Source organism: Pipistrellus hanaki, assembly GCF_964339955.1.
Source record: "Pipistrellus hanaki genome assembly, chromosome: 9".
NCBI classification, from domain to species: domain Eukaryota; kingdom Metazoa; phylum Chordata; class Mammalia; order Chiroptera; family Vespertilionidae; genus Pipistrellus; species Pipistrellus hanaki.
Window position 1 is genome coordinate 50104189 of NC_140511.1, and position 15389 is coordinate 50119577.

General features: G+C 48.4%; 1 protein-coding gene across 9 annotated transcripts in view; it reads left to right on the forward strand.

The window, feature by feature from the left end:
* The window catches only part of MICAL2 (microtubule associated monooxygenase, calponin and LIM domain containing 2), a 196734-nt gene that overhangs the window by 77299 nt on the left and 104046 nt on the right, over positions 1-15389 (forward strand). For all 9 annotated transcript variants that reach the window (XR_014795853.1, XM_084893499.1, XM_084893500.1 and 6 more), the window contains exons 4-8: positions 4713-4920; positions 8486-8602; positions 9961-10062; positions 11519-11674; positions 14071-14171. Coding sequence is in view for 8 of the 9 variants with exons in the window: in XM_084893499.1 (XP_084749625.1) it covers positions 4713-4920; positions 8486-8602; positions 9961-10062; positions 11519-11674; positions 14071-14171 (684 nt within the window). In the remaining variant the exon portion in view is untranslated. The remainder of the gene's footprint in view (positions 1-4712; positions 4921-8485; positions 8603-9960; positions 10063-11518; positions 11675-14070; positions 14172-15389) is intronic.

Sequence of the window (15389 nt, forward strand, 5' to 3'; positions counted from 1 at the left end):
ATGGCAGAGGCAGTTGGAAAGGAGAAATGCAGAAAGGGATCAGGACTGAGCCTGGTGAGCAGAAAGTGCTGGGCGGGAACAGTACGTTTAGACACGATAATCCTCCTCCTCCATGAGGCGCAGAGCCCGGGGAAGCAAGCTGGTGAACACAGCCTGCATCTGCCTGCTGCCTCCTCGTGCTGGCTCTCCCTCCCTGGAGTGTCCGCACACACAGCTCCCCAGGAAATCAGTGGCAGAATTCAGAACCGGAAATCAAGTCTCCAGACAGCTACTAGCTAACCCCTGGCTTAGCCCCTGGCTCCCCTGTGGCTCCTTCTGGGGACTGAATCCTGTTAGCATTCCTGGTGCAGTCCCAGCACACCCTCCCGCGGGTGGATTGAGAGATGCGCATGTCACCAAGAAGTGGGTAGTGTTTGCGGGGTTCCTCGGGAATGGCACAGGCATCTGTATGTGCTGGGGTCACCTCGGCCCTGGGCCTTGACTGGGGGCCGGTCCCCTCATCCCCTTTCCCCTCTTCCCGCCCTTGATAATAGGAGGCCGACTTTTCCATGTGGTATTTGTCTCTCCCTGCGAATGTGGAGCCTAAGCACTGCCAAGCTTATCTGTACAATGGATTTCCTGCTGGTGCTGGATCGACCCTGTTCCCCGTTGGGTAATAAATTTATGTCGCCTAAGCGCACAGATCTGCTGACGTCTGTGATGCCGGTGGCCTTGGCAGACCCCAGCTCCCCCAGCCTGGGTGGGAATCTGCAGACATAAACCCTGGCTGACGTGTACTGAGCATCCCGGTTAGGCATGGAGAGCCAGAACTGGCTGGGTGGTGAGGATGTGGGAAGGTCATTCATTCATCAACTGTTTATTGAGGCTCCTGTGTGCCCACCCCTGTGCTGGGCTCTGAGCAGACAGAGGACACTCCCGCTGACCTGGGAATCAGATGCAGATAATTATACCACGGGCAGCTTACTTCTGGGGTAGCACTAAGGACAGAGCCGGTGGGAGGAACACACAACCTAATTTGGGGCTGTGGGGTTGAGTTTTAATAAAAAGTTTTCTTTCCTGTCAGTAATCCTCAGCAGGGATAGCCCCGCTGGGCCCCAGAAAGGTGGACAGCTCTTTGGGGCTTGAACGTATCACAACCTTTGCATCCATGGTGTTTGGACCAGCCCCAAATCCAGAGCACCCACTGTGGCACCCCAGGGTGCCCTCTTCTCTCCTGCCCCTCTGCCCAGGTGTGTAGCAGCGGGGGCATTTGGCCTCTCGTCAGAATTTCGAGTTCCCATATACACTATTAAAAGAGTAACATGTTAATTGACCATACCTTTGCAACATCCACCAGCCAATCAGGCCTCTAGAGTTAATCATATCAAGTGTGTTCTAAGAGGAACTGGCCTGGCCCCTGCCAGCCAGCCCTGTCTCCTGCCTTGGTACATCTGCACCAAATTTCCCCCCTTTAGATAAGTAGGCCCATTGGTATTTACTTTGACGTTAGGTTGTGGTATGAGTGGTGTCTCTGCAATTTCAGGCCACGGTGGTGGGAAAACTGAGCTTTCACAGATGAGATCCAGTTCTAGCAGGGGAGGGCAGGGTCAGAAGCAGTACACCAGCTACTGTGTGCACAAAAAAATGCACAGCAGCCCCCCAATTGGTGGGAGGGGGTGTCCTGCCTTGTCCTGGGAGCAGTACTGGGTCAGGCATCCTGAATAGAAGGGTGCAGGAGGGCTCCCCTCCTTCTCTTCCTCCCCTTCCTCACCCCACATCCTCCCGCCCCCTCTCCATCTCTGGCCCTGGAGTGACAGAACTCGGCAAACAGGAAAGGATGCACTAACTGCAAAGAAATGCAATGAATTCAAACCTAACCCCAAAGCCAACCTGGGGTTTGGAGTCTGGCTTTCAGAAGCCTGTCATGGTCTGGCTATGTCCGAGCTGAGCCCGAGGCGCTGGGGGCATGAGATAAGATGTGGAGCTGGCCTCGGGGGAGTTGGCTCTCGCCAGTCAGCTCCCACCGGAAAGAAAGCCCAGGGAGCTGCACGCCCACTCCCGGCGCCTCTGGAAGGAGTCCTATCTCAGCAGTGACTTCATTTCCCCCGTGGGGTGTCCACAGACCCTAAGCCACACGGATTGCGGTGTGGGAGCTTTGATAGGCTTGTTTGTGCTTTCCCTTTGGGACCCTGCAGGCCCCACTGAGCGATAACTGGATGATGGAATATTTGCTAGGGGAAAGAGAATGCGTTTTTGTTAGATAAGGTTAGATTCCTGGCAGAAGGGAGGTTTCCGAATGCCTCTGCAGTGTCCAGCTGAGAGGAGTGGGTGCAGCTCTCCTGCCCTCTCTCCTTGCTGGGGTATCCTGAGTTATTTAACTCCCCTTTCCCTCCAGGTGAACTCTTGCCTCAGGGAAGTTGCCCAGGGCTGCCTGGGAGCAGGGCAGAGTGCTGTGTATGGGTGTCTCTGATTCTCTTGTCAGAATACTGCCCTTTTCTGCTGTTTTTGTTTCTGTTGTTTTTAAAGCAGTATTGGTGTTCCTGATAAGATTTTGTTTGAATAAAGGGCTTTGTCCCACATAACCAGCTAGGTCTTTGTGTATACCCTTCTCTCCAAAATGGCTGCAGCTTCCTTGGGGAAGTCTTGTTCAACGTCACAGTGTCCATGTGACCTGCCATGGGATGTGCACATAATTCTCTTTGTTGCCTCTGCCCACCGTGACCAGGTCTACAGGACCAAAGCCATACCCCTATTTCTGTCATTTAAGACCTTCAGCATCTGGCTTCAGACAAACTCTTCTCCTTCTCCTCCCTTCCCCAAAGAATCCTTCTCTCCATCCATCTAGAACTTCTCTTTCTTTCCCTCTGAGTCTTTCTTTTTATTCCTGGCAAACCAGAGTCAGAACAGTATGGTGGACTCTGGAGTGAGGTCACCTGGGTTTGAATCCTGGCTCTGCCCCTTTCCATCTGTGATGCCATGGGCCAAATACCTAGCTGCTTTGTGCCTCAGTTCTTCTAGCTGTGAAATGGGGATAATAATATTCCTCTTAGATGTGTTGTGAGGATTGAGAATGAAAACACATAAAGCACTTAAACCAGTGTCTGCACATAGTAAGTGCTCGACAAACACAGGCTGTGGTGGTGGAGTGATGATGATGATGATGATGATGACAGAAGAGGAGGATAAAAAGGAGGAGCTGGTAGTGGGGGTGATGTGATTTTAAAGACCTTCTCTGTGAAGTCTTTTCCAGCTTACCAAGTAGAATTAGCTTTTCCCCTTCTGGGCTCCTCATAGAACTAGATATTGATTTCTACTAGCTTGTGTCACACTTGATACCATATGCTTTTTTTCTCTCATATGATTATTTTGCTAAGATATAATTCACTTGCCATAATAAATATAACTCAAAGCATGCAGGTCAGTGGCTTTAATATATTCATAAATGTGTTCGACCACCACTATGACCTAATCCCCATAAAAAGAAATCCTTCAGCAGCCACTCCCCAATCTCCTCCCCCTCCCCCATTACCTTGCAACCACTAGTCTATTTTCTGTCTCTGTTGATTTGCCTATTCTGGACATTTCATATAAATGGACTCCTACAGTATATGTCCTTTTGTGATTCCCTCCCTCCCCCTCTTAATATAATGCTTCCAAGGCTCATTCCTATATCAGCACTTCATTCCTTTTTATAGCTGAATAATGTTCTGTGGTGAGGCTATCCCACATTTTGTTCTGCATAGCGAATCGACGCTTGGGTTGTTTTGGCTGTTACGACTAATGCTGCTGTGAACATTCATGTACAAGCTTTTGTGTGGGCATATGTTTTCATTTCTCTTCAGTATCAACCTGGAAGTAGAGTGGTTGGCTCATGTGGTAACTCTGTCTCTAACTTTGTGAGGAACTGCCTAACTGTTCCAAAGCACCCGCGCCTTTGTACGGTCCCGCCAGCAGTGCGAGGGCTCCAGTTCCCCCAGCTCCTCACCAGCACTTGTTGTTGTCCATCTTCTTGGTTACAGCCTTCCCAGCGGGTATAAAGGGACATCTCAGTGTGGCTTGATGATTAATGATGTGGAGCATCTTTTCATGTGCTTATCGGCCATTTATATATCTTCTTCAAGAACTGTCTATTCAGATCGTCTTCTCGTTCGTTAACTGGGTTGCTGGTCTTTTTGTTGTTGAGCTGTAAAATTCTTTACAATAGTGATTCCTCATCAGATATATGATTTGCAGATATTTTTCCCAGCTGTGGGTCGTCTTTTCACTTCCTCTGTAGTAGCCTTTAAAGCACAAAAGTTTTTCATTTTGATGAAGTCCAATTTATCTCTTTCTTTTGTTGTTTATGGTCCTGGTATCATATCTAAGAAACCATTGCCTAAGCAAGGTCACAAAGATGCACCGTAAGCTTTTAAAAAGCAATCTTATTTTTAATAACCCTACAAGGAGAGGGTAGCAGGCCCGTGTCACAGATGAAGAAACTAAAAGGTCCAATGCCAGAGCTGGGACATAAGCCCAGTTCAGTCTGACTGTGAATCGTCTATCTAACTGTGCCTCCCCCGCAAGTCCCTTTACCTCTGCATTCCTCACAGGCCCACAGGTGGAAGGTCCTACCAGGTGCTTGTTTTGTTTGCACTTGCTGTTCGATTTGGGTGGGAGGGGTTTGCTGCTGACCGTGGGTTTGTGTCTACGATGCTAGAGTCACTGAGTGCCTCTCTCTGCTCTCACCTCTGCAGTGTCTCATCGTTGGGGGTGGGCCATGTGGTCTGCGCACGGCCATTGAACTTGCCTACCTGGGGGCCAAGGTAGTCGTGGTGGAGAAGAGGGACACCTTCTCCCGGAACAACGTGCTGCACCTCTGGCCTTTCACCATCCATGACCTGCGGGGCCTGGGAGCCAAGAAGTTCTACGGGAAGTTCTGTGCTGGCTCCATCGACCACATCAGTGAGTAGCACTAGTGGCGGCACCCTTTGAGGGGAGGGGGCTGAGCTGGGGACACATCTCTGCACATTGAGGAGTCCCCAGAATGTTCCATTGTGCAAGTCTCTGAGAGCTCTACACATCCAGCTGTCAGGACCTGCTTTGTGCCTTGGACCAGGCCCTGTGCTATGCCCCCAATTGGCTATGAGCACCATGAGGTCAAGGACTGTGGCATGTCTTGTTCGCCAGAGTACCTCCAGAGCATAGAAGAGTGCTTGACACACAGTAGGTGCTTAATAAACTTCTGCTGAGTGAATGAATGAAATATGAAAAGCCGAGGCAGAGGTACATATAGCATACTCTGCCCCGAGAGAGCTCACGGAGGTTTTGTCAGTAATGAAATGTGCTTTCACAGAGGAGTCAGACTTGCTAGAGGAGTTCGGAAGAGGGAGTTACACGAAGCCATTAAATGGGCCAGGTTGTCGAGGGCCTTTTGGGCAGGAGTACTGCCGGTTCTGGGGAACCCTGGCAGCTTTTAGGACAGAGGAATGCCACCACTCCTCATACCAAGTTTTATTGCACTTTAAAAGGAGAGCACATCATGATGATGTTCATTCCGAAAAGGAGGGGAAAGACAGAACATGGGTTTCGTGCCTGGGCCATCCTTGAATGCTTAGGTAGGGCGAGGTGAGAGCTGAGGCCCTTCTGCCCAGATGTTTCTCATGCCTGGGCCTCTTGGGGCAAGATCTGTGCAGTCGCACTTTGGGAGAGCAGCCTACCTCCTCCCATAAAGGAAGGAGGTCTTTAGTCATTTTATATATAGTGACTCATAATTGTTAGGGCGGCTCATACTATGGGGAGAATTCAAGGTTTGGACAGATTTGGCTCCAAAATATGTCTTGCCCATTTTTTCTGTGTGACTTGGGTCAAATTCCTTACCTTCTTCAAGACGCACTTTTGTCTCCCATAAATGTGATTAATGCCTGCCTACCAGGATTGCTGAGGAATGAATAAGGTCAAGTTTGTAATGTACTTATCATTGTACCTGGTGCATAGTAGCTACTCAGGAAATGCTTAACATCTAACCATGTACAGTGAGCAAGAAGCAGCCAGGATCTCCAAGGTTCAAAATTCAGAATTCAAAACATGGGTGGGAAGAGAATCCTGAAAACTATGTTTTTATGAGGATAAGAACTGATGGGAAACGGGCATGGGATTCAAGTGGGAATGCCTGGAGAGAATGATCAGCTTCACAGGGTGTAATTTAGCCAGATGCAGGAGAACTTACCAGAAGCGGCCCAGGAGTTTATCCCTGCTCTGAGATGAGAAAATTCCATGAGTCCATTGGAAAGTAATTTGGATTTGCCCAGAAAGTTGCTGGGTCAGCTTTCAGGATATTCCTTACCACCCATTGGAAGAATGTATGCTGGTTAGCACTTAACAACAACAACATTGAGCACCACTTTCTCATCAGACCTTCCCGAGAGGCAGAGCCGGGCACCGAGAGGCCTGGGAGGGCCCCAGGGCTGTCGTGTTGCCTTCTGGGCCAGCAGCCCCTCTCTGCTCCCAATTAACCCCTAATCCTTGGGACTACCCCAGTGTGCAGGACAACTGGCAGTACTGTGGAACCAAGATTCAGAGTGATCATTGTCAAGGCAGCCCCAGTGCCTGTGAAAAGGGAGGCAGGTATAATTTATTGAGCACCTACTGTGTGCTGGAAACATATAGCCCAGGCCTGTTTCCAGGTCCAGCTGATCGGCTTCCTTCCCAATGGACCATGGTCTTCAGCCCCAGATGTGTCCTGGACCTCAGCATTGCACAGCTGTTCTCAACTTGTCCTGTGTCAGCATCTTCCTCCAGTTCCCACAGTAGCTGTTCCAAACCTCCACCACAGCCTCCTCATTCATAGCAGCTGGCCTCCCTCCCATGCTCTGGGGAAGAGAAGCCACCAGCAGGGACTTCCCATTCCAGCCCCCTCTCCTTCCTTCTCTACCCGTGTACTTACTCCTTCTTTTCAACCCAATGTCAGAGGCAGAGCTGACCACCCCCTCTCCACACTGCTCCCTCTTGATTCCTACTTCCCTTTTCACCTGCCCCATTACTTAGTCTTCCCACTTCTTACCTCACACTGCCCCTCCTCTGTCCTTTGTTGTTGCCCATCACTTTTCTTTACTTCCAAGTATTGATTCTAGAAAGAGATGTAGACTTTGTCTATACTTTCCATTCACGCCTCCTTGCATTGTGGTCTGATTTCTTCTTGACCACTGAGCACATGAGCTTTTCACCAAGGTCTCCAGAAGCTTCCTAGCTCCCAAGTGCCCTGGCCTCCCATAGTCTCCATATTCCTTCATCTCTCCAGGGATGTGGTACTCTTGGTCCCTCCTCCTCTCTAGGCATTCAGGATTGCAGCTCTGCCCCCACCGCCATGCCCTGCCCCATTCTGTATACCTGTGTTTCCCCCATTAGAGGGAGTATGTCCTATCTTCTGGACCTAACATGATACCTGGCTCATTGTAGATGTTCAGTAAATGTCAAATGAGCAAAGCCCACGAAATACAGAGGAACCCACAGAGAGTTTAAAACTGTACTCTACAAATATATATGCGGAGGCAACCATGTTTGTGCTGAAGAGTAAGGGACAAAGTAGAGAAACAGGGTGCCCCCATATTGGGGGTTTCAGATAAGAAGTTGAGAACATAAGTCCAGCTTTTTTTGTTTGTTAATTCTCTCTCGAGGATATTTTCCCCATTGATTTTTCAAAGACAGTGGAAGGAAAGAGTGGGAGGGAGGGGGAGAGAGAGTGGTGGAAAGACAGTGAGTGAGAGAGAAACATTGATGTGGGAAAGACACATTGATTGGTTGCCTCTTGCACACACCCTGATTGGAGCTAGGGATTGAACCTGCAACCATGTACATGCCCCTTGACCAGAAATCAAACTTGTGACCCTTTGGTGCACAGGGCAGTAATCTAACCACTGAGCACACTGGCCAGGGTATGAGCCCAGCTTTGTGGAGAGAATTCCCCACCTCATTCCTTACCCTGGATGGCTAGGAGCTTAGGTTTAGGTTACCAAAGAATGATCCAATTGATGGATGATTTTACTTGTGGTATCTCTCTCTCTCTCTCTCTCTCTCTCTCTCTCTCTCTCTATCTATCTATCTCTCTTTTTCTCCCCTGTTTTTTCATCTTTATCTCACTAAACCCAGAGCCCCAGCTGAGGAAGGAGGCAGGAACGAGAGCCTCTATCATTATAGAGTGATCTGACAGCTAGAGCACAGTCTTAGAATCAGGCAGAGCTGGGTCCACATTCTAGTCTGGCTTCCATGTGACCCTGAGCAAGTCATTTAGCCTCATTAACCCTCAATTTCTCATTTATAAAATGAGAATAATTATCCCAAAGGGGCACTGTCAGGGTTAAATGAGAAGACACAGAGTACATGACACATAAGTAGTGCCCAGTAGTAATCATTATTGATATATTGCTATACTCAGTGATCACTGAGCAGCGATTATATAATATTCTATATACAAGAGGCATCCAGGCATTGCTTCTGACAGCTTGTCTCTGCTTCCCTTCCTTTCTAACAGGTATTCGTCAGTTACAGCTCATCCTATTCAAGGTCGCCCTGATCTTGGGAGTTGAAATCCATGTGAATGTGGAGTTTGTGAAGGTTCTGGAGCCGCCCGAAGATCAAGAAAACCATAGTAAGTATAACTTTCCTCTTCTGTCTAGCAATGAGACATTGTAAGATGGAGATTACATCTGCAGCTCTCAAGAATTTGACAGTTATTCTTATTTGGAGCTGTTTGACATAATTTCATCATTGGCTATTTTACCTTTATTTTTATTTTTATTTTTTTACCATTGCTATCACTTTAGGTTTGCTCTTCAGCTCCCAGGGGATATATTATTAAGCCATAAAACCTGTAATTTGATTATCCTGTCACTAGTAGGCACCACTTTGACAAAGGAAGTCAAATCAGAAGTAGGCTAGAAGAGAGATTTGGTTATCTGGTCAAGTCCATTCACATGCTCTTCAAGCTGTGTACACGCAGATATGAGGATACACTTGATGTACCTGTAGTATTAGAGTCCACTAAAGAATGTGAAGTTTCTAGAGCAAATATGAAATACATGTTCCAAATATTATTTGGTATATAATATTTTTAAGCTTTATTGAAGTCTAATTTACAAATCATAAAATTCACCCATTATAATTATGTCTTATTTAGCAATCCCTCCTTTTGTAGAATGTGTATGTAAATTCTGATTCTGTCTGTACACTATGGTCAGAGGGTTTGCTTATGATGCCTTTGCATTGTCCTTATCAAATCTTCTTCTGCCTGGACAGGGCTCTCAGTTTTGAGTCAGATAGTGTCGGAGACCTCACAGTTTCACATTCAGCACAACTCTGATTTCTCCTGTCTTAGCCGGAATATCGAGAGCTTAGGGGAGGTGTTATTTGGCTTTTGTCACTGGGCATCCGTTAAACTCTGAGACCCATGTGCTGTTCATCTTCCCCAGACCTTCAGTGGATCTTAAATTCTGATTATGAGTAGCCATCAACGTTTCATTTAAATATGGTTTCATAAAAGACTGTGTGTTGCACAATGGAACCTTTTGAGCATAATGAAGTAGGAATTCAAACTGGTTTCATTACACCCTGCATATCCTTTTGGATCTATTCAGCAATGGAAGGGCCCTGAGGAATGTGGGGAATATAAAAGAACATGGTAGAATCTGTTAAAAAAAAAAAAAAAAAAAGATGCAAGTGAGACTGGTTTGAGAATCATTGAGGATAGACTCCCAGCCTTTATAGAAACCAATAAAACCAGGCATGGAGTTGGTGCTGCTGGTTTACTTCATCTTGGACTGAACTGAGACTAAAGCCAGATTCCAGTGTGAATCTGGGCAGCGCCGGGTCTTTCCTCTGGAAGCTCCATCTGGGGCACCTACACCAGGGGGCATTGTCCCTTTCTCCTGGCCAACACAGAGGGGGTATAATCACTCTCTCTTCCCACCACTCTCTGTGCCAACTCATCTCCCTTTTCTGTCCTGTTAGAAATTGGCTGGCGGGCAGAATTTCTCCCTGCTGACCACTCCCTGTCGGAGTTCGAGTTCGATGTCATCATTGGTGCTGATGGCCGCAGGAACTCACTGGAAGGTGAAGACTCTTCTTTTTGGGGCCCAGGATGGGGAAACAAGTGGGAGGGGTTGTATCCGGAAGGGGGTGGAGAAAAGGGGGCAAGGTGACAGGTGTCAAAAATGGAAGGGGTCTTAATAGAAGGTAGACCACCTTGTCATGCCAGAGGTGAGCATCTACAGAGCAGCCATTTAATTCTCTCTGAACCTTGGTTTTTCCAACTAAAATGTGGAAAATCAATCCCTGTTAAAGCATCGTTATAAGGGCTGGGAAAGGACTCCTATGTACAGAGGCCTTGTTAAGGTTAAGTGCCATAAAAATTAAAAGAAAAAATCCACCTGCCTGTATTGAACATACCTGCCAATGTTCAAGCCATGGTGCTAAGCACTCCCACTGACTTCATCTCAGAAAAGCATGTGTATATTATTAATGGCATCAGTTTGCTGTTGACTGCAGGGCCTCCCAAATGTAGCTGGCTGGTCAGGAACTTGGGCTTGCAATTGGCCTCTGAAGTGGAGGGCAATCTTGTGGGACTGAGCCCTTCGCCTGCAGAATCTAATGTTGTATCTGGGTGGACAGTGTCAGAATGAGATGAATTATAGAACCCCCAGCTGGAGTCCTAGAATTGCTTGTTGGTGTAGGGAGGAAAAGAAAACAAATTGTAATTGAATATAGAGTTCTTACTGCCATTAAAAGGAAATTCCAATGTAAACCATTGAGAACTATAAGGACCCCAAGGAATCACTGTACTATATTAATTGCAATTTAGAATGTTATCTGTTTATCATACTTTTATTGAATGTATGATAAGTGCCAGCCACTAGACTTGAGTTGGGAAGAAATTTTGTTTTGTGTGTGTGTTTTTAACAGTATTTTTATTAATTTCAGAGAGGAAGGGAGAGAGAGATAGAAACATTAATGAGGAGAGAGAATCATTGATTAGCTGCCTCCTGCACACTCCCTACTGAGCCCATAGCCAGGGATCAAACCATGACCTCCTGGTTCATAGGTCAATGCTCAAGCACTGAGCTAGCTACACGGGGTGGTCAGAAAATTTGTTGTTTCTGTTTCTGCCCCCAGGAATTCAATATCATACTCCTATTTTTCAAAGGGGGGGGTAAAAAACATGAAAATGTTAACAAAGGTTTTAATTGTATGAGTTTACACTGCACATGGGTCTAACACATCCTGAACAGGATAGGTGTCTGTCAGAGAACAGCACTTTAGCCTTTTTTGTCACAGACTGGCCAGGGTGATGGGTCCTGAAGATGTTAGAGAATGAGAAAGTCTTACTTATTCAGAATGGTCGCTGGTGTCTCCCCTGGTGCAAAGCTTGGCATTGCTGCTGCCCTGACCCCAGATGCAGAATTCTGCTTTCGAGACCGATAGGCATTGGAGAGCAGCTTTCTTAGTTGTCTTTTCCAGAATTCACACCAAATCCAGAAGAAAGACCCACTCCTTCCCTTTCCCTTCGCAGGGTTCAGGAGGAAAGAGTTCCGTGGGAAGTTGGCTATTGCAATCACTGCCAACTTCATAAACAGAAACAGCACCGCCGAGGCCAAGGTGGAGGAGATCAGCGGCGTGGCCTTCATCTTCAATCAGAAATTCTTCCAGGACCTTAAGGAGGAAACAGGTGAGACTGTCACCTTTCTCCAAACCAGGCCACTGTCACTTCCCCGAGGAGCAGCTGCATTTCCCAGCTCTTGGGTCTGGGATACTCATGCCGATTGAGTGGAAGCAGGGATTTCTCCTTAATAATGGGCAGGATTCCTTCCAGGACAAAGGGATTCTTGAGGGAAAGTTCTAGATGTTGTATGTGTCTATAGATACACATTTATTTTCTCAGGAATCATTTGCTGAATGCCCATTATGGGATTGAATAACATGGGATATAAAGCCAAGGCTGACATGGTCCCCACCCAAAGTGGCTCCTGTCCAGGGTGGGATTCCATGGTATAGCTCCTAATGCAGCCCGGTCGGGATGTGCGGAGATTAGCATGAGATTCAGGGAGCGCTCTGAGTGGGGAGCCAGTCCCCTGGGGGTGGTCCCTGAAGAAGCCCAGGTGCCTTTGTGCGGTGTGCCAGGTGCCCTTCCTCCCAGGGGTCCAGGGATGCCCAGGGAGCTTGACACTCACCCAGGGCCTAGAGGAGCTGTTCATGTATTTACTTGACAAGTACACATTGAATGCCTATGAGGTGCCAGACGGTGTTCAAGGGTGTGAGACAGAGAAGTGGGCCAAACAAAACCCACTCTCGGAGCTCACATTCTGTAGAGGGAGACTTTCGGTAAGGAGGGGGCGGGAAGGGGGGGAATAAAGCAAGCTCAGGGGAAAGGGAGGCACCAAACACCTGAAAAGACTTTGAAAAGGCAGTGTGACAACAATGGTAAATCTTTACACTAAAATACTAGTACATCATCTGCGCCCAGCACCACCTGGCCCAGGATACACCTCATTTTCAGTGCTTCTTTTCAGTGACTTTTCACCTGCATCTCCCTCCCTACCTTTCCCATGGACCTAGTTCTTCTGATGGTGGCAATGCTCTTTGTTATTCTGCTTTTCTCATTCGTCCTCACACTTTAAATACTGTCCCCATGGCCTCCTAGTCTAGTTGTCCCGATGGTCAGTTTTGGCAGAATAGCTCATTAAGTGGATGTATTGTCACTGCTTAATTGTTTACTCAATGGGGTGGCAAGCTGGCTGGCCACATGTTTCTGTCTTGCCTTTGAGCAGAGCATCACTTAAACATATTTCAATGGCTGAAGAAAAGTCAGAAGGAAAATATTCTGAGAAATATGGAAAGTTATATGAAATTCAAGTTTCAATGTCTAAAAAAGAAAGGTCTATGGGACCCACCTCCCCCCAATGCAGTTACCTCATTGCTGGCACTGCTTCCCCAGGAGGGGCTGGGCACAGACCGGAGGGCTCACAAGGCCCAAAGTGTTGACTCTCTGGCACTTTACAGAAAAAGCCTGCTGACTTCTGATTTAGACCTTTCAGTTACTCACTGTCACCGCTGAAACTGCTTTGGGGGATTGTTTTGTTAAGCTAGTTTTCTAGGAATGGGGTTTGGCCTCTCCCCGCCCCCGTGATGTGTGCCCACTGCATGACCCTCTGAAGTTCAGCAAGGTTGTATTATTTTATTTAAAAAAAAAATTTATTAAAAAAAAAAAAAAAGGATTTCCTTTCAGCAGATTAGGTCCCTTTGAATGATTTAAGAATTCTCCAACCCTCCCTTCCCCTCAAAAACCAGGAAAATAAATACTTAAATAAACCACCAACTATAAATTCTGACAGGACCTGGGGTGTGTTTTTCCAAACGTCTGAATGGGCTTCCTTTAAACGCTGCTGTGGCCGTCACCTTTGGCCATTGTTTCACAGCACGGCCCCTCGCACGGTGATAGCGCTGATTTCCGCTGATTCTCTGGGGGCCCTCTGCCTTGACGGCTGTTTCCTATTTAGTAGTAATAACGGGGTTCCTATGGTTACCCAGCACGCCTCCGTGTCCAATGCGGATAATTGCCATGCGTCTGCTCCCCTCCTTCCTTTGGAAGAAACTAAGCAAGTGCGTCTCAAAGGTGAATCCAGTCACCCCCAGGGCTTCTGATTCAGCAGGCCGGTGCCCTCCCTGGTCATTGGCATTTCTAATACGTCCTCAGAGGCTTCTGGCTGGGGTCCCCACGTTGAGAAGCACTGAGCTAAGCTCTCCTCTCATTTGAAACCTAGTTTATAAAGTGGCTTTGCAGTGGGTGGAAAGTGAGAAAATGATACAACCTGGCCCTCTCACCTGAGTTGCTCCTGCTGGGGCACCTGGTGTCTGCACGGAGCCAGGAAATGGTAGAAACCTCACCTAGCTGTATTCGCTTGGGTAAATTCTGGCACTCGGTCTTATTTTCATCAGCCTCTTCAGTCATGTCTTTAGAATGCATCTAGCGTAAATATGCTGCAGGTAACACGCGGGCAACGCGTAGCTCCTGGCGCCCTGGGCACCGAGCACGCAGGACTGAGCGTCGCTCGCCTCTCTTTCCAGGGATCGATCTGGAGAACATTGTCTACTACAAGGACTGCACCCACTACTTTGTCATGACCGCCAAGAAGCAGAGCCTGCTGGACAAAGGGGTCATCATCAACGTACGTCTCCCTGGGCTGTTATGTCCCGCTTTTCCCTTGGCACCTGGGCTGGCGGCATCGGCCCGTGTAGGAGCAGTCATGGTCCTGCCAGGAACTGAACCAGGGGGTGGGGAAGGGAGCGCCTCCACCACTGTCCTTCTCCTTGGTGTTGTGCACACAGCCCACACCAATGCATGCAGAGGCGTTTCTGCAGAGAACTGGGGGGGTGGGAAGGAAGGGGAAGAGGATGGCAGGGGAGCTGAGTCCTTAACCCAGGTGTTACTGAGGGTCTTTGCCCCTGAGGATCTCTCAGGTGAGAGATCACCTGAGTCATCTTCTCCCCCACATCTCCTTCAGCCCCGCCCTCTTTTCTGGGAGGGCAGTCTTTTGGAGGCAGATGGGGGCTTCTTGTCCAAGTGGGACACAGAGATACTTTCACTGTGAATTTCATGCTGTAGCCTCCTTGTCATGGAAGGGGAAAGCTCTAGTCATAAGAAAGACTTGAGTTGAGCTCTGCCTGGTGTGGTTAAGTGGTTAGAGTGTCAACCTGCAAACCAGAGTTCGCCAGTTCAATTCCCGGTCAAGGGCACATACCTGGTTGCAGGTCCGATCCTCACCCTCGTGTGGGAGGCAACCACTCTTCAGGTGAGGATTAAATCATTGAGTTGAGTCTTGGCTCTGCCACCTGTTCACTCAGGGCAGCGACTAGGCTGCCTAACCTTTCTGAACCTCAGCCCTCTCGTTTGCAGAGTAATAGTTTCTGTCTGAAAGGGTGGTCTGGAAGAGCACCACGCCTAGCACGCAGTGGATCGCAGGTTCCCTCCACACCTTCTCCGCCTGCTTTGGCACCTGCTTTTTTGTCCTGCTGGCTTCCTGGCCGGATGTGGCTTTGGTCAGATGCTCCATCTCTCCTGAGCCCCTGATCCTGCTGCTGAGATAAGGATCTCAGTCCAGGGTCAGCCTGCTCTCCACACCAGCCTGCAGCCGAGCAGCATGGTGACCATTCACTGCCGCTTGTCAGAGAAGAATGTCCCTATCTTCTCACCAGCCCCTGCTGGCAGCGGCCGGGTGGCACTCGTAACCCAGCCCTCCCCTGGGCCTCCTCCGCATTGCTCAGGGGTTTGATGAAAACCTAAGTTGCTGGAGGGGGATGAATGAAGCCAGCTGAGCACCACCAGCAGAGGTGGAAGCAAAGGCTCAACATGGGGTGCCGCCTGCTGCCCTGGGGGGAGGCAAGGT